The sequence below is a fragment of the Salmo salar genome, chromosome ssa10 (assembly GCF_905237065.1).
Source record: "Salmo salar chromosome ssa10, Ssal_v3.1, whole genome shotgun sequence".
In the NCBI taxonomy this organism is placed as follows: domain Eukaryota; kingdom Metazoa; phylum Chordata; class Actinopteri; order Salmoniformes; family Salmonidae; genus Salmo; species Salmo salar.
Window position 1 is genome coordinate 75,181,050 of NC_059451.1, and position 26,964 is coordinate 75,208,013.

Sequence of the window (26,964 nt, forward strand, 5' to 3'; positions counted from 1 at the left end):
CACCAGTTTAAGTTGAGAGTGGGGGTATCTATGGCATTTTCCAATTATGTCCCTATTTTACAAGATAACAAAAAATTAGAACCTTTCATAATGTTGCCAAACAAAGACTCAACAAACTTACCTGAGACTCCCTGTCTCTGCCAGTCTGTCCCTGCATATCTGTCCCCAACTCTGCTGTCTGTGTGCCATCTGTTGCCTGCTCTGCCTAATGACATCAATGTGAAACATTTCTATTAGCATTTCACTTCTTTCTTATGAACATTTTATCAACTAGTCTTTGAGATATTAGGCTACTAGGGTTCTTACTTTGCGTTTTGGTGTACTGAAAAATACTCTGATGTCCGTCTTTTTTCTGCCATTTTTCTACCTGGCTGGCTACACACACACACAGTGTGTAGGTTATTTACAGTAGGAGATGGGCTTCTATCATCTTATCTTCTATCATTCTATATGGACTTCGATCTAAAAGGTAGCTAGCAAATGTGAAACGGATTAAAATGACAAGAGTTGACAGCTGTATGAGTTCACCATTTACACAACATATGCTGCAACCTTTTGTAATTTTAATAGTTGAATTTGCAAAGCTAGTGAGCACCAATTCCGTTTCAGTGGTGTTTGCTATAATCTTTGTTACCCGAGTTAAATAAAGTTGAAATAAAATAAATAAAAGTTCCCTTGCGACAATTTAGCTTTTGCAACGAGACCATTAAATATATTTAAGACCATTTCCTTAAATTTAGAACCTGTTCAGTTTGGATTTCAGTTTATCGCTAACCTTATCACAGGGACTTTGAAGCACTAACTTACATCATCTGCATGCTGATTTCGGAATAAATTGACGATAGCAAAGATTCCATCTTTGACGAGGCCACATAAATGGAATAGGTACTAGCTAGCTTAATAGTTAATATTTGCGCGCTACCTCTGCATATTCAGCTAGTGTGTGTGCGCGATTGACTGGCTAACCTCACGTCAGTTACGTTCATTGAGTGCCTTTCAGACAGTAGATACGACCTCTCTGTTACGGAGCAAGCTAAGGAACTGGCAGTGGATCAAACCATTGTGAGGCAAAGGGTGGGGGTGTCGCAATCTTTTGAAACTTAAAAACGCGCTATTAAGTGTCTATAATCAGCACAATTGCTTTCATTGCGTATTATTAATATTATTTAAATTACATAGTTATGTTTCAGTGATATATTGGGGGGGACAAATCATATTTTTCCCAGGATGGGGGGGTCGTGTGCCCCCCGTCCCCCCCGGGATTTCCGCCCCTGGATACACTTTACTGTGAGAAAATGTGATGGATTATTACTGTGTTATAAATGGGAGATATGTACTTTTGGAAGGTATAGCCTACCTCAAGCTGGTCCCCCTCCCACTCAGAGCTCAGCGAATCAGACTGATCCGAACTCACTGGTTCTGGTAGATGGGATACCTCCTGGGGGCTTGGACAGTCGATGGTCCTAAAGTCATTTAGAGAGGTAAATTGTAGAGGTACATTTTTATAAGCTCAGCCTAACTGCCATTTCTTGCTTTCTCAAATGTCAACCAAAGCTTAACATACTTTGTCTATTGGGCTTCACCGAAGTGTAGGGTGTCAGCGCTTTGTGGTCGACCGTCCCAACTGGAGAAGATTGTGAGCTTCCATCGAGGTAGCCCTACGAAGACAGAAAAATATCAGTGTTAGGGAAACTAAAACTAGCTTCAGGTTATTTTGTGTGCAAATGCAAATAGTTCTGCGATTTTTTTTTAATATTCACCTTATTAACAGATGGTGATCCAAGCTAGGAGCAAAAGAGCAGCAACGTTTCCCAGGTCTCGCCTTCCTTTCATCCTTCTTCCAAACCAAGTAATTCGCCCGGATATCGTAGCACTTGGTCCCCTTCTTGATTCTGCTCCAGGAGCTGGCCTTCTGTTTCTCCTGCTCCTTGTCGATGTTCAGTCTCACCTTGATTGATAACAGGAATAAATACAATTTATATTTCATATTACAAATACATTTTTTACATATCTCTTGGAGGGCCAGAAAATATATGAACAGAGGACAATCATTTTTACCTGGTCAAAACCGTGCCTGAAGGTGGTCCTCGAAGGCGTTCTGATCTGGTTCGAGAACTTCCACCACATCAGGTGGTGTTTCAGTGGTCTGAAAGTACATTATTGTCACAATGGGTGGCTTGAGGAATCAGGAGACAGATGATTCCGGGAATAAACTTTTATAAATATTCGCACGGAAAAATAACAAGAACGGAGTGCAGGGTGTGCAAAATAAAAGGCACCACCCTCTATAAAAGAAAACCAGGGACGCAGCCCAAATAATATTCCTCTAGAAGAAAAACACAAACCCTCATCAGCAACGTAACCCTGACAACAAACAATCCCGCACAACCCACAAACCTAACTAGCTAGCCTAAATACCCCTCCCCACTAACAACTAATACAAAACAGGTGCGTAACTAACCTAGACCTAACTAACAGAACGTGAAACATAGATCAGTGGCAGCTAGTAGGCCGGCGACGACGACCGCCGAGCCCCGCCCGGGCGAGGAGGGGCGCCACCCTCCGTAGGTGTCGTGACAGTTACAGGGGATACACGTGACTCCTGGGAAGTGCTGCGTCTACCAGGAGATTTATCGCACTATCGCCCCGTCGATGGGGTGGTAATTGAGTCGCCCTCTTCTTACAGAAGGCGAGAGCCAAATTGGCATATTCAGAGGGGATGTGCACGGTGGAGACCTGGTCTGGACTTTCCACCGTAGTAGCACCGACGGAAACCTGTAAACACCTCCCCGAGCACTTTCGTGACCACCCCTAGAAAGCCCTCAGTTGCCTCGAAATAGAGGGGTCATGACAGGCCAACCAGGGTAGGCCCAGCACCACGGGAAACGCAGGAGAATCAATAAGGAAAAAACAAATTCTCTCCTTGTGACTATCTAGGGCGTGCACAGGGAAGGGCATATCCACAGGAACAATGGGGATCCCTAAACTATGGGCAAATGTGCAGTGTGCCCTCTGCGGCCACAGATGGTACAGGGAACGGCCCCTCCTCCGGTCGCCCTAAGTGCAGCACCTCCCAGCTTCATGGGCGTCGGAGCGGTGGTGCTGGGGGATGGAACTGACAGGCCCCGATCCGGACGTCCGCGGGTAGCCAGCAGGGTATCCAGCCGGATGGACAGGTCCACCAGCTGGTGAAACGTGAGAGTGGTGTCCCTGCAGGCCAACTCCCGACGGACGTCCTCGCGCAGACTGCACCGGTAGTGATCGATCAGGGCCCTGTCATTCCATCCCGCGCTGGCGGCCAGGGTCCGGAAGTCCAAGGCGAACTCCTGTGCGCTCCTCGTCCCCTGCCTCAGGTGGAACATACGTTCACCCACCGCTCTACCCTCAGGCGGGTGGTCGAAAACTGCCCGAAAGCGGCGGGTGAACTCCGCGTAATGGTCCAACACCGCTTGTCCTTCCCCCCATACGGCGTTGGCCCACTCCAGGGCTTTCCCTGGGAGACAGGAGACGAGGGCGGACACGCTCTCACGTCCCGAAGGAGCCGGGTGGACGGTCACCAGGTAGAGTTCCAGCTGGAGTAGGAACCCCTGGCATCCGGGAGCCGTCCCATCATACTCCCTCGGGAGCGCGAGCCGAATCCCACTGGGACCGGGTGAAGGAGGGGTGAACAGTGGTGCCTGTTGTAGTGGTGCTGGTGGAGGCGCTGGAAGAACTCTTTCCTGTCTCCCATCGGTCCATCGTCTGCAGCACGCGATCCATGGCGGTGCCAAGACGTTGCAACATGGTCGCCTGCTGCTGGACGCACTCCTCGATCGCCAAAGGGGGGTTGTCTGCTCCTGCTGACTCCATTTTTGAGGTGCGTGATTCTGTAATGGTCTGGGTGTAGCTGGTGCAGAGGAGTCAGGCGCAGGACAGCAGAGATGAGTAACACAAGTAACTTTACTCAAATATTCCAATAACATGTCGTAATACTGAGCCCACAATAACGGATTGAACATACATAAAACAATCACGCACAAAAACCATGGGGAAAACACAGGGTTAAATAATGAACTGGTCATTGGGGAATTGAAACCAGGTGTGTAAAACAAAGACAAAACAAATGGTGACGTCGACCGCTGAACGCCGCCCGAACAAGGAGAGGGACCGATTTCGGCGGAAGTCGTGACACAATCTAAAAACAGCTTAAATTATTTATTCCTATTTTAACTATTATATAAAGACAAATATATGGTAAAGAAAGTGTTCTCTTTTCGGTCCTCTGAAGCAGCAGGTTGTCACCATCAAATACCGTCCTTAGAGAGAAATCCACACTGCTTGCTCCCACCAACAGACGCCTGTGTTGCCAGGCGCCAATACCGCATTCAAAATAACTCGGAACTCCGAAATCTCTGACTTCAGTGCATACAAGACAACTAGGAACTCAGAAAAAAACGATCTCCGACTGGCAAAAATCGTTTTGAACGGTCATCCAACTCGGAATTCCAACTCAGGAACTCGTGTCTCTTTCTAGAGCTCCGACTTTCCGACCTGAAGATCACTGATATCATGATTTGACCTCGTATTTTCCAGTTCCCAATTGTCTTGAATTCACCATTGTAGCATTCCCCTGCTCAGATGTTGCAAGCATCAACCAGTGGTTGTTTGCCAAGTCATCGACTAACAGATTTGCCATAACCAGGCCCCCAATGTCTGGTCTGGAGCATAAAGTCATGAGCTCTACTGGTCGGCTACCGCGTAGCAACCTAGCGGTGCCATAAGCCCTGGTCTTCCCTAGAAAGCCTATATATGATTGCCAGAACAGTCAAACTTTTTTTGTCAGCCATTTTGGGCTCTAAATTGTGCATATTTACACTTTAAATTGTGCTTATTATGATCAAGTTTCGATTCCCACAGTTAATTATTTTAACGTTTGCTACAAATCGATATTTAATTAAATAGTGATCAAATATGACTACTACATTTGTCGATACACAGGACCACGTGCTGACACAGACAATTACGGACCAGCAGGTCAAACGTTTGGACACACGAAGTCAGCTAATTTCCACTACATTCATATGTTAAATAAAGGTTAAATTAAAAAAAATCCATCTGATTCATACACTGACTTTAATGTTTTTATTTTAACCTGCCCTTATCTACACCAACTCATTCAAGGGTTTTTCTTTATTTTTACTATTTTCTACATTGTAGAATAACAGTGAAGACATCAAAACTATGACATAACACATATGGAGTCATGTAGTAACCCAAAAAATGTTAAACAAATCAAAATACATTTTGGATTTGAGATTCTTCAAAGTAGCCACCCTTTGCCTTGATGACGGCTTTGCACACTCTTGGCATTCTCTCAACCAGGTTCACCTGGAATGCTTTTCCAACAGTCTTGAAGGAGTTACCACATATGCTGAGCACTTGTTGGCTGCTTTTCCTTCACTCTGCAGTCCAACTCATCCCAAACCATCTCAATTGGGTTAAGGTCGGGTGATTGTGGAGGCCAGGTCATCTGATGCAGCACTCCATCACTCTCCTTCTTGGTCAAATAGCCATTACACAGCCTGGAGGTGTGTTGGGTCATTGTGCTGTTGAAAAACAAATGATAGTCCCACTAAGTGCGAACCAGATGGGATGGCGTATCACTGCAGAATGCTATAGTAGCCATGCTGGTTAAGTGTGCCTTGAATTCTAAATAAATCACAGTGTCACCAGCAAAGCACCAGCAAAGCACCATCACACCACCTCCATGCTTCAAGGTGGGAACCACACATGCGGAGATCATCTGTTCACCTACTCTGTGTCTGTAGGCTGATGATCTGAATTATACATGATGTGGACTGCATCATGTGGTGCACATCTCTGAAGGACAGTGCTCTGCCCGACCCTAGAGTAGTGGTCAGTACTGTGCTGTGATGGGCCGGGTCTAGTAGTGCTGTGTTGTGATGGGCCAGGTTTGGTCGTGCTGTCATGAGGGAGGGGGGGTTCTGGTCTGGTAAATCATTGCTATGTTTGGCCCGGTCTTGTAGAGCTGTGCTGTAATAATCCGTGTCTGGCTTTTCTCTCCTGGGGATGGTGGGGCCTTTGCTGCTGGGGTGAAGTGTTGCATCCTTTAGGTCCTTAGCAAAAGTTCCGACACTGTCCTGATCAAGGTGTACATTATAGTATACGGTGCCTTCGGAAAGTATTCAGACCCCTTGACTTTTTCCACATTTTGTTACGTTACAGCCATATTCTGGATTAAATGGATTAAATAAAACATTTTCCTTAGCAATCTACACATAATTACCCATACTGACAAAGCGAAAACGGGTAGCGTCATGTCCAAGCAGACTCAATGCTGTAATCACTGCCAACGGTGCTTCAACAAAGTACTGAGTAAAGAGTCTGAATACTTACAGTGGTTCTTACTTTAAAAGTTGAGGCGAACTGCAGCACAGTTTGTGGGATGCCACAGAATTCTATGGCACATTATTTAAGTGTCCGCCATTGTTGCCAGAATGACGCAATTTACCACAATCTGCCACCATCTACTACAAACGGTCACGGCATAAGCTCAAAACTTTTAAAGGAAGAACCACTGTATGTTAGCAAAAATTAGCAAAAATGTATAAACCTGTTTTGTTTTTTTGTCATTATGTGGTATTGTTTGTAGATTGGGGGGGGACGACGATTTAATCAATTTTAGATTTAAGGCTGTAACGTAACAAAATGTAGAAAAAAGTAAAGGGGTCTGAATACTTTCCGAAGGCATTGTAAGTGTTCGCATGTCAGAGCCATTATGAGATTGAGCAGTGAGGCACAGTCCACAGTGATCTGCTTTATTTTGTCGATCAACTGTCCCGGGAAGTATTGTCTTGGTAGGAGGGTGGACACAACTATATTGCTTGTTGGGAACGCTCTGCCACTCTTCTCACTGCCCCAGATACATTTTCACCTTTGGCACGAATGTAATTTCTTGGGGATGTCAATCTTATACAGAAGTTATACACCTGGTGTCAAGGGAGTAATCTTTCCTGGACCAAGAACTTCCCATTTGAATTGATAAGGACTGCAGTTGTGGGTGGTTGTATGGGTGGAGCAAACTGGGAGGCTGATAGGTTGACCTGGGCTGGAGCTGACTGTGCTGGAGCAGACTGGGAGGCTGGTAGGCTGACCTGGGCTGGAGCAGACTGGTAGGCTGACCTGGGCTGGAGCAGATTGGGAGGCCAGTAGGTTGACCTGGTGCAGTGTCATCAGGCTGTGTGGTGGATGCCATGCTGGTTATGCTGGTCTCAGGTTCTGCCTGTGTTGTACCAAGCTGGTGGACATGTTGTCTAGATGCAGAGGACATAATGACTAGCTGTTGGTTGAGGGTGTCAATGTACCTCTCTCTCTGCTCTAGCTTCTCTCTTGTTGTGCTCAGATGGTCTCTGAGGTCATCATTTGTCTGACTCAGTTTGTCCATTGTGCTTTCTAATTTAGCAATAGATGCTCTGCTCTCCTCCCTGAACTGTTTCATCTCTCCTTTTAGTTGCTGGACAGTGTCATCCTCTTGAAGCTTGTTCTCTCTGAGTTCTATGACCTCTGCTTCAACTAGGGAGAGGGTGTTGTGGAAACGTTGCATAGCAGGTGTTCTTGTTGTTGTAGGCATGTCCTTGGCTCTGTCTGCTGCAGGTGAGGTAGGTAGAGGGACACAGAGAGCTTCTTGCTGTGTCACAGAGGCTGTTGGGGTCTGCTTTCCCATCAAACCTTTGAACATTTTCTTAGTTTTCCCCATCTAGATGTCTGGTGGGTAAACAATTCCCATTACAATGCTGGTGATGTTGACTACAATATTGCAATAGAAGCCTACCATTTCCAAAACATCGTTGTTTCTTACATTATTGTCCCTAGTGTCTTTAGAGAACTGTTTTACTTTGATATCCTTTGTCTTTTGTCCTTTTGTCTTTCTGTTGTGTTGTTAACTAGCTATGTTTTGTTAGCTAGCTTCTTTTAGGAGAGTCCCTAACAACTGGTAAACAATCCAGCTAGCTAAGCTAACTGCACAATTTTATAAAAATATACTTTTACACAAGCTCATCTTCATCGTTTGCTGCTTGTTTTGTCTCCCGTTCAGTCTTGCAGTTTTTCGTTTGTTTTTTTCCAATGTACTTCACTCTAAAACCATGTAAATTTCGATATTTGTAGGAGTACATTTTTTCCAGCAGTTGCTGCTCAATTTGGATCTCTCTATTATCCACCAGATCTCAATATTTTAAGTGAGAGAATGACTCAGAACAAACTGTTGTTTCCCAGTTGTAGCGCTCTCCCCTAGCTGCACAGGTAGGCTATCTACATCTCTCTCATGTTGTGTTGAACCATAGTAACCCAGAAGAAGAACTGCTAAACCTAGGTTACTCTCTTCTTCTGGAATTGGCAGGATACACCCATTGGGGTCAGATATTCTTCAAAAGGTCCTGATGAATGTTCAGAGACCTCTAGGTTCACAGCGAGTACAATAAATACATAGCAGTGGACTACTGTAAACAGCTGAGACGGTTGTCTGTCAGTGAGTAAGTCTGTCAGTCTCTTTGGCCACATGGCCATTAGTCGTAACACTTTAGTTCCTTTCCTGAAAGGCTGCCAATAGAGATTTGAAACCAATTACATACCTATGCACAACTGGAGCAGCTGAAAGGGAGGAAAGTCAGTCAGTCAGTGGTCTCTTTAGCCACTGGTCAGTGATTTACCGAAGGTTACAAGAACTTCCGACGTGAGTTCCATTCTGGAACATTCCACATGAGAGGATCAAAATGTTCCTCTGAGCCGCTGTTAAAGCATCTGTTCTGCCCCTCCCCTTTAAATTCTGCCAGTTGACGTTTAAAACTCTCCCTGGGGAATAATCCCACAATGGATGGTGGTAATCTCAAATTGAGGACACAACAGTTTAACACAGCTAAAGCTGGCCACACACGTGAATACAGAGGAGAAATAAAAAACACAAGTAGGTTGGAGATTGTTGATTGTTGCAGATCAGACCTAGGTTCAAATGCTCTTGAAATTATTTCAAATACTTTATCAGTGCTTGATTGAGCTTGCCTGTAGCTACGTAACGAATAGAAAAGTCAGAAAAGTCAAAACCCTGGCCACGTGACACTCCAGAGAGGCCAAAGAAAACGCTCAAATTCAACATGTCTGTTGCACATGTCAATAAAATGTATATAGAAAAGATAGAAAATATCTAAATTTAGTGTATATGTATTTAAAAGTTCTTCCTAGAGATGTTTGTGGAAGCTACTGGAAATCTCCCTCATGCCAACTTATTCGTTCCCACGTGGGGAGGTATTTTGGTGCAGGACAGGAAGTGAGGGTACAGAGTTACAGATTTTGCATTCCCCTGGGGCCACGTTCAGTTTCAAAATGTTCTAGAACGTTGCAGATAGAAATCCCATGAATAGAGCTGACGTGATTCCTTCTACGTCGGAAAGGCATGTTTTGTTCTACATAGCATATTTCTATCTGCATGTTCCAAAACGTTGCATCCTGCTGAACACGGCGAGGGTGTCGAGGGAGGTATCAGGTATCGTGTTTAGACGACTAGCTGTGCATCTTCACTCTGTGCCCCTCCCTCCCTGCACCTCCCTCTGGCATCAGGGGTGCGTTCAGTAGAGCGCGCTGTTTTTGAACGTTCAGCTAGAAATATGCTATGTGGAACCAACATGCCTGTCTGACATGTAGAATAAGGAATCGCGTCGGCTCTATTCATGGTATTTCTATTTGGAACGTTCGAGAACGTTTTGCAATTGAACGCGGCCCAGTTGTCACCTCTCACCCCTGACACCTGAGCTGGGCATCGTCCAGATTACTGTATTTGATCTACACATCAATTATAAAAACACGTGTGAATTTACTCCGTGCATTCTGTACCTTGGGCTGATGACCTTCGTGAATGAGCGGAATGTCATTGGGATCCATAGAGTATAATCCTGATAACAAAACAGCATAACATACGGTAGTCTTTTCTTTTTTAAGATGTCATTCATATTTTATGTTCCTGTGTTTTAGACAGTTGTCACGTGTACTCCCGCTCCCCCTCTCTGGCGCTCGTTTGTCGCCAGTTTGTTCATTATTACGCACACCTGCCACCATCGTTACGCACACCTGCGCTTCATCACCTTCCTGATTACCTCCCCTACAGTATATCTGTCAGTCCCTTTGGTTCTTTCCCCAGGCGATATTGATTCTGTTCCTGTGTTATATGTCTGTACGCTACTCGTGTTTCTTGTTTTGTTCCATGTTTCATTTATTATTAAATTCACTCCCGACTCCTAGCGTACTCGTTACAACAGTATATACAGTACCAGTCAAAAGTTTGGACACCTTCTTATTCAAGGGTTTTTCTTTATTTTTACTCTTTTCTACATTGTAGAATAATAGTGGCGACATCAAAACTATGAAATAACACATATGGAATAATGTAGTAAGCAAAAAAGTATTCAACAAATCAAAATATATTTTAGATTCTTCAAAGTAGCCACACTTTGCCTTGATGACAGCTTTGCACACTCTTGGCATTCTCTCAACCAGCTTCATAAGGTATACTTTTCCAACAGTCTTGAAGGAGTTCCCACATATGTTGAGCACTTGTTGGCTGCTTTTCCTTCACTCTGCGGTCCAACTCATCCCAAACCATCTCTATTGGGTTGAGGTCGGGTGATTATGGAGGCCAGGTCATCTGATGCAGCACTCCATCACTCTCCTTCTTGGTCAAATAGCCCTTACACAGGCTGGAGGTGTGTTGGGTCATTGTCCTGTTGAAAATAAATGATAGTCCCACTAAGCGCAAACCAGATTGGATGGCATATCACTGCAGAATGCTGTGGTAGCCATGCTAGTTAAGTATGCCTTGAATTCTAAATAAATCATTGAGTGTCACCAGCAAAGCACCATCACACCTCCTCCATGCTTCACGGTGGGAACCACAAATGTGTAGATCATCTGTTCACCTACTCTGCGTCTCACAAAGACACGGCGGTTGGAACCAAAAATCTCAAATTAACTTTTAACATGGCAAAGCTGTCAAGGCAAAGGGGTGGCTACTTTAAAGAATCTCAAAAATAAAATATATTTTGATTTGTATAACACTTTTTTTTGGTTGCTACATGGTTCCATATGTGTTATTTCATAGTTTTGATGTCTTACAAATAAAGAAAAACCCTTGAATGAGTAGGTGTGTCCAAACTTTTGACTGGTACTGCATGTATGTGCCACTACAGCAACCTAGTTATTCTGTCACCATTGTGTTCTTTCTGTCCCTGAGTGCTTGAACACAGCTGAATATGTAGAAAGCCAATGAATAAATGGAGGGATATCATTATGTAATTCCTGGAAATAATTGGGTTTGGGATTTTGCAAGCTTCCAGATGCTTCTCATGTAGCCTAACTCTCCTCTGTGACTTCAGCATTGGTACCTCTCGCTCTGTCTGTTTATCTGTCTGTTTATCTGTCTGTTTATCTGTCTGTCTGTTTATCTGTCTGTCTGTTTGTCTGTCTGTCTGTCTGTCTGTCTGTCTGTCTGTCTGTCTGTCTGTCTGTCTGTCTGTCTGTCTGTCTGTCTGTCTGTCTGTCTCCCTCTCTCTCTCTCTCTCTCTGTGTTTCTCTCTATTTCATTCATGTTCACCCCTCTTCTTTGATTACCCCCCTCTCTCTTTCCTCTGTCTTGTTCACCCCTCACCTTTCTCTATCTCTCTCGCTCTCCCTCTCCTTCCCATTATCTCTCTCTCTCTCTCACTCCCTTTCTCCGTGCCACCTCTAGCAGGTCGTCTACTCTGTACGGACAAACTGTCTCACATTCAACCTCAGTTGTCATCTTGCAAGGTCGACTTTGAAATCTCATTTACAGAGATAGGAATAGCAGGTGCACCGCAGAAGGACTCCGCTCTCGTATGTGTGTGTGTGTGTGTGAGGCGCCGGTGTGTATTTTGTGTCTTTGTGGTGTGTGTTCCAGAGGAGCTGTGCAGCGTTTTGCACGTTAGAGTGAACAGACAAAGCCGGCCTGGCAATCAGACATGGGTGTCAAGGATGTGTTTTGGAGACCGCAGGGGAACAGGATGCAGGAATTTGTTACCAGCGAGCTTTCTGCTGGCAATGCTGCTTCTTAGGAACTCGAAGAGTGCAGCTTTTTCCCTTTAACTGGACTGTAATTACCCTCCTCCTCTCTCTCCTTTCTTCTCCCTCTCCCTTCTTTCTCTCTGGATCTGGTATTGGGAACCAGGATGTGAAAGAGAGCAACTAAGAGAGTGGAGGTCACGTTCTAACTCATCGAGACCTGCTCCTGGAAATACATCAGTGTCCTACAAAGAAACAACATGCTCTGAGAGATTCTCTCTCCTTTTTTCTTGTTGTCCTCCTCCTCCTCTTTTTCCCTTTTTTCCTCCTCCTTTCCTGTGGTGAGTTCCTCCGTAGAGTCCCGGTTCCAACATGTCCTTGGCGTTCTGTGGGAACGAGAACAACTCGTTGGCGTACAACGTGGACAGCGGCGTTCTCAACAACGGCTGCTTCCTGGACGCGCTCAACGTGGTGCCGCACATCTTCCTGCTCTTCATCACCTTCCCCATCCTCTTCATCGGTGAGTGTTACCACGAGGTGAGAGCCACATGGCCTCACCACACATACAGCAAGCACAAGGGCGGGAAAGTATGTTGACGGATGCACGCACGCACGCACACGCGCGCTCAAGCATAACTGTCCTATGGTAGCTCGTTACTGAGCCATTCACTCCGTTACTGGGTGCTTATGTTGCAATGAAATGATATGTAATCACTGGTAATCAGTAATGGTGGTGGTGATGGTGTCAGCATATGCTAGAGGGAGTGTACCGAGCTGTAGTTTTTTTGTTTTGTTTAACTAACTATGCATTAATTCCTTTTGCATAGGAATATATAGTCCACGGTACAGTTTATAATAAATGCCATTTAGCAGACGCTTTTTATCCAAAGTGACAAAGTGTGCATACATTTTATGTATTGGTGGCCCCGGGATTCGAACCCATAATCCTGGCTTTGCAAGCACCATCATCAACTAACTGAGCCATACATAAAGTATACAGTGTGTCCCCAATGATAAAACCATTAACATTCTACATTTACATTTTACATTTAACATTCTAATGGGAACATGACCCTAGGTGAAGCATGGTGGTGGCGGGAGGCTGGTTGGGACATATTCCAAGAAACCTCTCGTTGTGAGAAGCATTTTTATTTCTGACAAAGAAATGTGACCTTTCTGCTGGAATTTAGACCAAGTTAGCAGGAGCTGGAACCATAATCTACTGTAGGGTCGGGTTGCACATCCCTGCTCGCCTGCCGGTCTGTTCCACCTGGCTACCCCCTCCAATTCCACTGGTGTCATCATCACTGTGTGACCGGCCGGCCACCTCTGCGTCATCAATGTGTGACAAGTTCACTGTGTCCCCCGTCCCAGTTGTTAAAGTTATTGTATTGTGCTGTGACATTCTTCAGCTGTTATCATTCCTAGACCCATTTTGTGTCCCTTTGACTGCTGGTAAAGTGACTCTTACGTGCTTGGGTATGTGTCATCAGTGTGTGACTGACCAAGTCTGTGTCTCTGTGATACTGTTAGAGAGAGGCTACATTACATCTGAAATTCAACCCTATTCCTTTTACAGTGCTCCACTGGCTCTGGAAAAAATACATGCATTCTACAGTTAATAGGGTACCATACCAGATTTACCTTGAAACTATTAAGGATAAACCCATTAGCTAGAAGGAAGATAAAAGATGGAGCTTGTACAAAGAGAGAGCGAGAGAAAGATAGAAATAAAGAGGGGGGGGATGAGAAAGAGCTTGAACGATTCATTGACGAGAGATACTTACGAGATCAAGGAAACATGTCGCTGGTTTCGGAGGATTCGAGCACTGTTAAGGATAACAAACCCAATCAACAAAACATAGCAAAGCCAAGTTGGCCAAGCGGTATCAACGATGGCATCAAACCATCCCCAAGCAAGAGGGCGTGAGTGGAGAGGGGGTAGAGGTTTATGGGTATGGATGTTGACTTGTTGAAATCTATCAATGAAACGCTTGCCAAACTTGATATCTTGGTTATATTACGAGAGGACATCAATGCATTATGTGCCAGTCTAGAATTCAGCCAATGTCAGATAGATGATCTAAGGAAAGAGAACACGGAGCTGAAAGGTACTGTAGACTCTTCATAGCAAGGTGGAGGTGGTGCAAAGGGAGAACAAACAACTTAAAATAAACCTTGCTTGATGTACAACGTTGATCAATGCGGGACAATCTAATCTTTTCAGGGATACCGGAGAATGACAACAGCAGAGGCTGTGAGGACACTGTCCGAGACTTTATGTCAACTCAACTGAAACTGCCCACTGATGTCATGCGTAATGTCTCTTTCTCCAGAGTCCATAGAATGGGTAAGGCCTCTGGGAATAGGACACTGGCTATTATTGCATGTTTTCAACATTTTAAGCAAAAGTAAATGGCGAGATTTTGGAATGAATGATCACTTCCCCACGGAGATCAATGAAAGGAGAAAATAAACTGTATCCCATCATGAAGGAAAAGCGTTGCCTGAATCAACGAGTCTCTTTGGTGATGGATAAACTTTACATCAACGGGCAACTGTATCGGGACTCGAGAGTAACTCCCTGGCTATTTTAATTCAATGTTCAAATCTGAGTTTGTGTTTGTTGTAGTGTATCATAACAACTTCAACTATATTCAACTCTATTGATCTCCACTTGACAAGGAAAGGGTTGCATATAGCTCAGGTTAATGTATGTAGCCTTCCTAACAAAATACATTAGGTTTTTTAACTTGGTCAACATAAATAATAGTCATATTTTAGCTAGCTGTAAATGATGGGCAAATGAACATTCATGGATATAGTCTACTTAGAAAAGTCAGGAATAGGAATGGTGTGGGTGTAGCACTGTACATTCAGAATCATATACCTTTTAAGAGGAGGGATGACCTTAATGTATGTCAAATAGAGGCTCAAGTACATCTGCTTCACCAGGCAGCCATATTGGTAAGATGTGTGTATAGACCTCCTAGCTCTAAGGTGTCCTATCTGGGTTTGACCAGGCCACAAATAGTAACAGAGATGTAATTATCTTGGGTGATTTTAATATAAATTGGAAGGATCATAATAATTCAAATATTACTTAATTAATGAGATATGCCGAGAGCTGTGGTTTGAAACAAATGGTTAATGATACTACTAGATCATCAACGAAGTTAGGTCACCGTTCGGCCATGTGCATTGATCTGATCTCCTGTAGTATACCATTGCAATGCTTAAAAGACAGATCAATGCCATTAATATTGTGACCCTAACCATGTTCATGGTTCCAAAGAAACCTTCAAGGATCGTGGTCAAGATCATTTTATATATATTTTTATATCATGAGCTTTTTCAAAATTATTTGGCTGCTGTACCCTGGGAGCTGATTTAAATCATGCTACAGAATGTTTTATTGATTTGCTCACTGAGGTAATGGACCATCATGCCCCAGTAAGAAAGAGTACAGTTGGGGATAGGACTTGGGTGAGGCTTTTTCTCAAAGAAATATGGCAAAAGTCTTAGCAGCCAAATCTAAACTACAAATTGATTAACAGAATTATAGAACACTGGGTAATTATGCAGTTAAATTAAATTATAAGAAAAAAACGTATTTTATTGATTGTAAAAAGGTATGTAATACAGTTAAGGGCTTACTTGGTACATCTATCTCATCATGCCCATCTAGTGTGGAGGTTGACGGGAGAACAATAACAAAACCAGCTGATATTGCCAATAATTTTCCATATATTTATATTTTTTTTACCGAGAACATTTATTTACTGAGCGATAGTGTAAATACCCATTCTTCCAAACAAGCTATTGTCCAATGGATTGATGATCATAATATGAGTGAAAAAAACTGCTCTTTTAGTCTGCAAATGGTGTCAGTAGACGAGGTGTTAAACCTATTGAAGTCATTACCCGATGGTAAATCTACAGGTTATGATCTTATGGACAATTTTTTACTTCGTTATGCTCCCCAGATTGCAGCTCCACTGAAATACATATTTAATTGGTCACTGGAAAAGGGGACATTTGCAAATGTATGGAAGCATGCTAAACTGTGTCCAATCCAAGGCAGCAAAGAACCCATTACTCCTGCCAATAGTCGACAAATAAGTCTACTCCCTTCACTCAGTAAGATATTGGAGAGTATTATGAGTAGACAAATATGGGAGTAAATGGAAAATAATGATCTTATCATAGCCAATCAGCATGCTTATCGCAAAGCATTCCACTACCACTGCATTGGTTGACATGACTGACCAGTGGCTCAATGCTATTGATAGTGGTTGTGGGTGTACTATTTTTAGATTTTACTGCAGCATTTGATTTAAGGGATCATAAAATATATTTTTTGAAGGAGGCAGCATTGAATTGGGTACAGTCATATCTAACTGACAGGAAACAGTCCACTTATATCAATGGGTAATTTTCTTCCACTCATGCGTTAAACTGTGGAATACCGCAGGGTAGCTGCCTTTGGCCACTTCTTTACTTAATATATACCAACGACCTTCATTAGGCCTCATCTGAAACTCAAGCTACTATATTTGCGGATGATACTACAATTTATACAGCAAGACAATCGGTTCAATAGGTACAGCAAGCTCTACAAGTAGATCTGGGAAATATCAAGGAGTGGGTTTGTCTGAACCAACTTGTTTCGAACACCAAGAAAACCAAGGTTTGTTGGTCTGTTCCACCAGGAAAAGGCCAACACAGCATGGGATACAATTAAGTATGGGGGGAGTACAAATTGAGGAAGTGGCAGAAACCACACGACTAGGAGTGCAGCTAGACACCTGCTTATCATGGTCGTCTATGTAAATCATCTATGTAAAAAAATAAAAATTCTATAGCATGGCATGGTCAGAAGGATAGCTAAATATTTACCAGGAAAGATTGTTAAGCAAACAACCCAAACATTAATTGAGAGTCAGGTGAACTACTGTTCTGTGGTCTGGGGAAATGCATCAGCAAGTTAAATTAGGAGGCTGCAGATTGCACAGAATAAAGCAGCAAGGATTGTTTTAAGGTGGAGATATGGTTATTCTGAAGTAGGTATGCTCAACAAGATAATACAAAAAAAACATGCTTATTTTATTTCACAATGTACACCATTTAAAACGGCCAAACTCCATTCACAACAGTAATCAGTTGGTAAGAGATAGACATTCAGTAAATACTAGGAATAGATTGTCCACCATCTATGTGTTATCCAGACAGAAAAGAGAAATAGGCAAAATATCATTTTGATTTAGAGCAATAAAGAAATTGAATAATTTTCCTGAGCAAACCAGAAATATTTCAATATACAAATTCAAACAGTACTTTAGAACCATTTAAATATAATAAATTGGAAGGTTGTGCAGGACAATGGTAGATGAAGGAATCAATCTCTTTTTAGACTGTTAGAGTATTTATCTGGTCAATATGTCAGTGTATTATGCCTGTTTGTAACAGTGTTATTATGTGAAAATGTGATTGTATTAGAAATTGTGTTTTAATGTATAAGGACTCTTGGATTAGTCCAAATGACGACTAAAAGAGAAAATCCTCCTCTCTCTCCCTCTCACTCATTCATCCTCCCTGTCACTTTGAGCCTGTGGGAGAATCTCAATTGCATTTCCTTGATCCCTTTGCACCCTCTCACCTCCTCAAAACCAGTTGGACGAGAAGGTCAGAGGGAAGGTGCCTAGTGACCCTGAGAGATTAATCTCCCGCTCAGCCATGGACGTCGTAATGTTTGCAGAGCTTCAGTTACACACACAGAATACTAATGTGTGTGTGTGTGCGCGCGCATGCATGCCAGCAGTGCTGACTGATTAACTTACCTCCCAACAGATATTATAATGTAATTAGTAGGGAGGTGTTGTTGGGAGCAGCAGTTGGATGCATTGCTAAGGAAACCCATCGCAATTTCATTATTATGTCAGTTTAATGATATAAGCATTAGGTCAGTTAGGACCAGGTGTTGTGTTTAATAACCCGGAGGTACAGCAAAATAAGCTGTTATGCTCCTTTTAAAAGCAGATGTAACTGACCGGCGGGTACTGCTTGGCTCAACACCACAGTAGCCCATTGAGCGAAAGTCCAAGGTGTTAGGTTTTAGTAGCTCACTGTAATAAAAATACATACTCCAACAACACCGGTGGTCTAGATGCCTTCTGAAGCAGGTTGTTTGACCGAAACGTTGGTAAATAAGATCCATTAAATGTCGGAAACATCTAGATCACCAATGTGCTGGAATTTTCTTTTTTTATCAAGCTACATTGTTCTCCGTGCACCTAGCAGCGCGTAAGGTGCGTGAGTAAATTTACTTCATAATCGCTTTTAAGAGCTAACTGGAATGGCGATCTCGGGCAAGGTACAGTAGCTTTTTGTTCTCTCTCTCTCTATCTAGACACGCCGAGCCGCAGGCCCCCGGAGGGTAACCCACCTCACAGTGAAGACCTTGACAGACTCGCCACTGACTCCCCTTTGATTACCTTGTAATCTAGTCCTACTCCTGTGACTCGCAGGGACAACTTTCTTGTTAGGCGCACAGTTTTATCAAGGTTGTACCGGGAGTCAGTGGAATTGATCCTATCTGTTGTTAAGCCAAGGTCATGAATTGTATATCCGGAGTAATACACCCGAAGGTGAATTTGTGTGTCCCCTCCATAGTCTCTACGGGAATCAATAGTCTGAATTGTCTTCCAGCGGAGGCTGCTGAGGAGAGGACGGCTCATAATAATGTCTGGTAAGGAGCGAATGGAATGGCATCGAACACATGGAACCCATGTTTCTGATGTATTTGACACTATTCCGCTCCAGCCATTACCACGAGCCCGTCCTCCCCAATTAAAGGTGCCACCAACCTCCTGGGGTGTCTTCTTTTAGGCCGGTATTTTATCTGATCCGCGGTAGATCCACCTTATCGCACGCTTGACAATTAAATGTACATTTTGATTGAGCCAACATATGTAGTGTTTACCATGAATGAGGTCGACGCGAACTCTGAAACATTGCCTTTAGATTGTGCATAGCTGAAAGAGCTTGATCGGATTGAATCCCGGCCGTAGACAAGTAAAATGTATTATATTATTGCGGATGCTTAGTTGGGAATTGACTCTCACCTGCCCAACAGAGCAGATAAATGTCACGCTGTTCTCTGAAGCTAACTTCCTGTGTCATTGTTGTGTTTGCTGTGTTCTGATAGGCTGGGGCAGCCAGAGCTCCAAGGTGCACATCCACCACAGCACCTGGCTGCACTTCCCTGGTCACAACCTGCGCTGGCTCCTCACCTTCGTCCTCCTCTTCGTCCTGGTCTGTGAGATCGCAGAGGGCGTCGTCTCCGATGGGTGAGTCTATTCCCCCTGCTCTTCCACTGGAATCATGCCCCATGTTTGACATCACCGACCCCCAGTACATTACAACAACCATACACCTCCATAACATTGAACAAGAGTGAATCTTTAGCAAAGCTAGCAGTGTCATCAGACTTCTCAACTCCTCTGCTCCTCTCAATGACTGCTTCTGCTGTAGACTGTACTCTTTTCATAACTGTCCCCGCTCCCCCCCACCTAGGTCACTAGGTTCTCTTCCTCCTCTGCACTTCTAGCCTTACTTACTTTTATGGCAGCACTGTCAACTTTCTCCATTTAATCTTCAATTTATCGGTCTCGCCCTCTATTCTCACACCACAATCCAATAGTGTGTGATTCACAAATGTAGGTCAAAGGTTAAATAATTACAGGAAATCAATGAGAGCCATTCCTTTGCCTCTGTCTCTCTCTCTCTATCTCTCTTTCACTCTTTCTCTCGCTCTGTCTTTCTCTCGCTCTGTCTTTCTCTCTCATCTCGTCTTGTGTGTGTCTCTCTCTCTCTCTCTCTGGCTTTCACCTCTTCGCTTTCTCTTCTGTCCTTGTATGTTCTCCTCCTCTCACGTTGATTGCCCACACGTGTCCCCTATAGTCCCCTACACATGATTACTGTAGGATTGCCTGTCAACGCCGAGAGCATCTCCTATGCCTTTGTGAATTGATTGGAAGAGCTCTCCTCCTGCACTTTCACCCTAGAATACCATTCACTATAACACAATGTCTGCTTGCAGCTTTTATACGGCATTGAGTGTGTGTATAGAATGATTTTAACTTATCCAATTGGGATGTAGTGTGTGTGTGTGTGTGTGTGTGTGTGTGTGTGTGTGTGTGTGCAGCTGTGCATGTTTGTGTGCATCTGTGTGTGCATTAAACCCCTTCTGTCCTGTGTGTGTTCTCCCAGGTTTACCCAGTCCCTCCACCTGCACCTGTACATGCCTGCAGGCCTGGCCTTCATGGCCGGGATAACCTCCATCATCTACTACCACAACATCGAGACCTCCAACTTCCCCAAGCTACTGCTAGGTAAGGCTCCTTCATAGTTTTCCAAGCATTTTACAGAGTGTGTGTATGCATACAGTGTGTTTGTGCGAGGGCGCGCGTGCACGTCCGTACCGTGCAAATTATGCCAGGATGGCCACCACACTTCAGTGCACAGCTCACCTCGCTCTAATGTTAAACATCCAAGCCTCCAACTTCAACTGCTGAAGTCTGCCTCCCTGTAGCGCAAAGATGCCTCCGGCTGTAGAAGATGTCCCCAATTACTGTGCGTGTGAGAGCAACCTCTTGCTGGGCTTTACTGAATGGTGGATAAACCATGACTCACTTGCAGGCTTGCTGGCCCCTAGGGTCTTCTAAGCCCAAATCAATACAATTCAAATGTAAGGAAGTCTTTTGTACAGTATGGGGTTTTGTCTAAACCACAGGCATTAATAATGTCATGTTAAATCCAGATGCGTGGTTCATTTATATTCAGATCTGATGTTTTTTTGCTCTAAAGCAGGGGTATTCAACTCTTACCCTACGAGGTCCGGAGCCTGCTGGTTTTCTGTTCTACCTGTTGATTAATTGCACACACCTGGTCTCCCAGGTCTAAATCAGTCCCTGATTACAGGGAAACAAGTTTAAAAATGCAGGGGAGCTGGCTTCGAGAGTCAGAGTTGAGTTTGAGGACTCTAAAGGTTGTAGGCAATATCATTAAACGTGTAATTGCATTATTCTGATTGGATGGATATCAATTCTACTGCAGTTCGAGGCAGGAACCAAAGTAATAGAATATTCAATGTGTGTCCGTCAAGCAGGAGTCAGAGATCTGCTTTGTGTAATGATTATATTCTTGTGTATGCCATACCGATGTTAGGTTGAAAGGGGATAGTTAAAAAAAAAAAAAACTTTGTATTGTTGTTATCCTCATAAATCAGTTAGATTAAAAAAGCCATAAAATTAAATTTAATGTTGAACATATTGAATCTTTTTGAAAAGTGAGGCGAGCGAGTTAAAAAATGCAATATCGACCTTGGTTCAGTAATCAAAAGATGTTTGCCTCTTGGGGAGGTTAAAATAGGTGTAGTTCAGCCATAACTCAAAATGAAGTTGTTGTGTCTCTTTACTGGAAGCGAATGAGGACGTTATTTGACTATAATCTTGCAATTTTTCAGTACAACTTTAAAAAAAATAATTAAAAAGTGAAGAGGGGCACTACTTAATTACATTTTAAGTGGTGATACAAATGTCAGCTGAGAATATTAAGATGTACTGTACTTAAAAAGGATGCTTTCATGACATGGTACTGATGAGATTCTGCACAGCAAATTCTCCAGTGTTAAACAGTTTCAAATTGAACACCGATCCAGCGTCTATACACTGTAAAAACGTATTTAGGGACTTAGTAAATATTTCCCCCCAAAATCTATGAGTTTCACATAAAAATGCAGGCTTCTGGTTCTGCTTCAATATTCAAATACCTTACTTCATTTTTTATGTGCTCAAAAAGCATGACTATTAAAAATTCTAATTAAGTGATAATGCCCGAGAAGCCGGTGTTTGGAGGATATATTGGCACAGGTGTTGTTAGGCCCGAGATGAAGTGGAGGGCCAGCATACCAGCCACAAAATGTGCTGGGGGAAAACATTTGTGCAAGGCCTATTCTGACTAGAGATGAGCAATGTCTTCATACTTGATCTTGGGAAACTTTAGGTAAGTGCTTGTCCAGCTCAGTAAAGCCTCAAACATAAATTATCCGCAACAGTGAAATGGGCTACTTCTTATGTGAATTAGCGAGGAGGCTGAACACACCTCAATTCCAACTGTTAGAAAATAAGACTTGTTAGAAAATCATTTGAAATTGACAAGTTGAAATATAGCCTATAGATAATTAGCAGGCAGCGTGCCTTGGTTTGAGGCCATCGCGGGTAACTGTCCTGTTGCGTAACAATCACATTTTAGAACAGTGAGAACATTCTGACATCGTGCGCATGAAAAAACTCACGCAGGGGTGACGGTTAGAGATATTTGGAGCTCACGAGTGAAACGGTTCATATTAAGTAGCTTGTTGCACTTTGAGGTGTAATGGATCAGGATGAACGGATATCAAAACCGTCGGGCAAATTGACGTTGAAAGATGAGACCACCCATTCCCACCATCGATAAAGTCATACGCACAACATTGTAAAGAAAATCTAGTTGTTTCGACTAAATATTATTAAGTAACTGCTTCCACAGCCTTTTTTTTTTGTTTACAAAATGTTTTGGTCCCAGTGTTACCTGAACTTTTAGTTGGCCCAAACTTAGCTCAAACTTGAGAGAACTTTGGCAAAAACTCAGTCAAATGAAAATTATGTTTGCTCAACTTGTCTCATACTATAAATTATTATTTAGGATTCTTTTTTGTTGTTGTAACAATTGGACCGAAAAGTAAATGGAAAAAAAGGCTGTGGAAGAAGTTAATTAATAATAATTAGTTGAAACAACTAGATTTCTGGGTGTTTTTTTGTAAACCCTAAAGGGAAATTTTACAATTATATCAACTTCTTATGCACCACCCCAACATCAACTTACACTGATGATCAAAAGTATGTGGACACCTGCTCGTCGAACATCTCATTCCAAAATCATGATTATTAAAATGGAGGTGGTCCCCCCTTTGCTGCTATAACAGCCTCCGCTCTTCTGGGAAGGCTTTCCACTAGATCTTGGAAAATTGCTGCAGGGACTTGCTTCTATTCAGCCATAAGAACATTAGTGAGGTCGGGCACTGATGTTGGGCGATTAGACCTGGCTCGCAGTCAGCGCTCCAATTCATCCCAAAGGTGTCCGATGGAGTTCTGTGCAGGCCAGTCAAGTTCTTCCAAATCGATCTCGACAAAACATTTCTGCATGGACCTTGCTTTGTGCACGGGGGCATTGTCAGGCTGAAACAGGAAAGGGCCTTCCCCAAACTGTTGCCGCATAGTTGGGAGCACAGAATCTTCTAGAATGACACTGTTTGCTGTAGCGTTAAGATTTCCCTTCAATGAAGGCCGAACCATGAAAAACAGCCCCAGACCATTATTCCTAACTTTACAGTTGGCACTATACTTTGGGGCAGGTAGCGTTCTCCTGCCAGATGTTGAAGCGTCACTCCAGAGAACGTGTTTCCACTTTTTTACACGCTGCGTGCTTCAGCACTCGGCGGCCCCATTCTGTGAGCTTGTGTGGTGGCTAAGCCGTTGTTGCTCCTAGACGTTTCCACTTCACAATAACAGCACTTACAATTGACCGGGGCAGCTCTAATAGGGCAGACATTTGACGAAGTGAGTTGTTGGAAAGGTGGCATGCAGTTGAAAGTCACTGAGCTCTTCAGTAAGGCCATTTTACTGCCAATATTTGTCTATGGAGATTGCATGGCTGCGTGCTCAATTTTATACACCTGTTAGCGACGGGTTTGGCTGATATAGCCAAATCCACTAATTGGAAGGGGTGTCCACATATTTTGTAAATATAGTGTATATTAGAGTGATTTTGTCAAGAATACAGTATATACGTAAATATGTGGTGTGTATAAACAGTGTAACTAAAATGCAATGTACAGTAGTAGAAATAATAGAATGAGCTATGTCGATAATACATGTCATGACGTTGCCCTCTTTGGGTACAGCGAGCACAGTTGACCCCCCTCCCTCTGCACCAGGCCTTTTCTATGCACCATCCCCCGACCTCTATACTTCTGACACCAGGCTCTGTGAGAGCGGTCGTAAATTCCTATGAGGAAATTCTCTCCTCATGGCCACAGTATAGAGAACAAAGGATTCTTCCACCTCACAGAATTGGAGAACCGAACGACATTTATGTTCTGGAGAAGGTATAAAAGATCGGTGAAGAATCCAGCTACGACCTGGTCCGTTTGGTACAATTTTGGGAAACTCATGAGAGACAATACGGCCATATTACCATAATAATGTTTTTTACTAGCCTCAGCTATGAGACTTACATCTAAATGGTTGTATAAAATTAATGAATAAGGATAAAGCTATTTGGAATATGTTGGGATGCTTGTAAGATGTTAATGTGAGAGAATTGTATTTTCTGTTTAAAGTTTTACCAATTCATCGTCACGCCCCCATGAACAGACGAGACCTGGCGTCATTAGACAGCCTTTTTCTGTCATTCCGAATAAAACCCCCACCCAGGGTTTCTATCACCAGACCGAGCTGACCTCCATTAGAGTTAACTGAAGGTTTGACCATGCATTCCTCTTTCTGAACTTTAACCATACCACGTGGTTAAACGCTTAGACTATTGATACCGACAGAATAATAACAAGTCTTTGATATTAATTACGAGTCTGCAGCTAGGAATTCGGTATCATTGAAGGCGAAGACCGACGAAGCCACCGTTCTATAACGACATGAATGAATGTCACTCTGAACGATCCATTCTAACCGAGAGAGAGAGGGAGAGAAAGAGAGAACACGAGGACAAAACTCTCCAACAGAACCCAACTCTCCAACAAAGATCCCGACGACACACTGAGCGTAAATATATTGATTGATTGCAATTGTTCCCAAATGAGTGAGCGTTCATGTGCAAAGGATTAGCATTTCAATTGTTAATATTTATCAACTCTGTAGTGCCTTCTCAGCTGACCCACACTCCCCTTTTATAACAAGCCGCCATGACATTCTCCTATCATTTCCTTGTAACCATATCTGTTTGATGCATTTCTGTGAATTATTTAGTTTAGTAAATAAATGATTTTAAGACAATTGATGTATGGATGACTCATAGTGAAGACTGGGTTCGTGCAGATAACCAACAATTTACGACGTTTGGAATGAGATTGACGTGAGGTAAACGAACACATCATTAAAGGAGACTAATTGATCAGATATTATAATATCTGAAAGTTATATTAGGAAAATTATAACTTTGTAATCTGAATATTTTCCTTGGTGCCCCGACCTTCTAGTTAATTACAGTTACACGATTAATCAGTTGAATCGCGTAATAATAATTACAGAGAGTTATTTGATAAACATGTCTTCCGTTTTAATGATGCCAAAGACACGACATACAGAATAAATAAACAGTACAAAACCCCATAGCAAAATGGATAGAACTGCAGGAAATGAGCTTTTGGACCTGAGTCCTGAATCTAAATAATATATACGTATGTGAATGTTGTGTATAGACAGTATGGACAGTATGTGAAAAGAAAAGGTGTGTGTATAGCGGTAGTTACAGTATATAGGATAAGCCAAGACTAGAATACAGTATATACATATAAAGTGGGTAATACAGTATGTAAACACCATTACAGTGACCAGTGTTCAATGACTATGTTCTGGACATAGGGCAGCGGTCGCTAAGGTGCAAGGTAAAGTACCGGGTGGTTGCTGGCTAGTAACAGTGTCTGAGGTTCAGGGGCAGGGTACTGGGCGGAAGCCGGCTAGTGATGACTGTTTAACAGTCTGATGGCCTGGAGATAGAAGCTGTTTTTTTCTCAGTCTCTCGGTCCCAGATTTGATGCATCTGTACGGTCTCCGCCTTCTAGATGGTAGCGGGGTGACAGAGACATGGCTTTTGCAGTAATACTTTTTTTGTCCTGTGGCTTTCATTAAGTGAGATTCTAAGTGAATACTTTATCATAAAATGTAATTCTTCAACCCGACACAAGTAGTTAATAAAGCCTTATTTTGAGGGCCTAGTTTTACCCTAATACAGTGGCCTGAATCTCATGGTTTTTAGGCCTGCAAGTCACATTATGATGGCTTGCAAAGTGATGTGTAATTCCTATTGGAATCCAGCCAGAGTGGGGATATTCAACATTTGAAATGTTTATTCACCCGCAACCTGAATTCAGGCTGACTGCTGGGATGGGGAGACAAAGATATGAGACAAGGAACAACCGTTTCAGAAACCGGTGCAATAAGTCCAAGTAGCAGATTGGATTAGTTAAAAAAAAAAAAGTGATTTATATTTGAGTAGGATAAGATTAATGAATCAATCAATGTACATGCAAAACCATAGATATGGTTTAACTCTGGTTAAGACCAACACTTGGGTTCTTTTACAACAATGTTACTCTAAAAAATCAACACTAGGTAACACTTGACAATTTCCTGTGTGGTAATTACCAAATAAATATGTTTGTTGCATCATCGAGACATCGTCAAGCATCAACACTAATCTCTTCTGGTTATTATAATTTGATAGCCAATATTCTCTGAATCAGAGAGGATTTTATAGATTCTATCAATAAATGCCATGTCCCAGCTCAGTCCATTGCCCTATGAGCACAAGACATTGAAAATAATACGTATTTTTTGGGGTTGAAATGATGTATTTTCAATGTCTTGTGCTTACTAGGTGGTCTTTGTTGTTTCACGGTTCTCTCATCGTCAATGTTGACTTCTTTAATCATCCCCTCAGTTGCCATGTTCCTCCTCTTTGTCTGATCACATACTTCTCTTCTCCTCCTCCTCCTCCCGCGTCATTAACTAATCCGCGTTCTGCACATGTTCGTTCACACTTCCTCCAGTTCCCTCGTTC

At 42.9% G+C, this 26,964-nt stretch overlaps 1 protein-coding gene and 1 long non-coding RNA gene across 4 annotated transcripts in view; one reads left to right on the forward strand and one right to left on the reverse strand.

The window, feature by feature from the left end:
• Positions 1 to 26,964, forward strand: part of LOC106561050 (ATP-binding cassette sub-family C member 8) — a 123,165-nt gene that overhangs the window by 3,756 nt on the left and 92,445 nt on the right. For 2 of the 3 annotated variants that reach the window (XM_014124631.2, XM_014124633.2), the window contains exons 2-4: positions 12,424 to 12,586; positions 19,274 to 19,415; positions 20,338 to 20,459. In XM_014124631.2, the coding sequence (XP_013980106.1) occupies positions 12,424 to 12,586; positions 19,274 to 19,415; positions 20,338 to 20,459 (427 nt within the window). Of the gene's footprint in view, positions 1 to 12,232; positions 12,587 to 19,273; positions 19,416 to 20,337; positions 20,460 to 26,964 lie in introns of all 3 variants that reach the window. The other variant, XM_045688098.1, reaches the window with a different exon arrangement.
• Positions 1,624 to 8,757, reverse strand: LOC106561051 (uncharacterized). The gene is made up of 3 exons (XR_001318709.2): positions 8,631 to 8,757; positions 2,059 to 2,146; positions 1,624 to 1,948 (listed from the first exon to the last, which is right to left on the reverse strand). It is a non-coding gene; the product is annotated as an uncharacterized lncRNA (long non-coding RNA).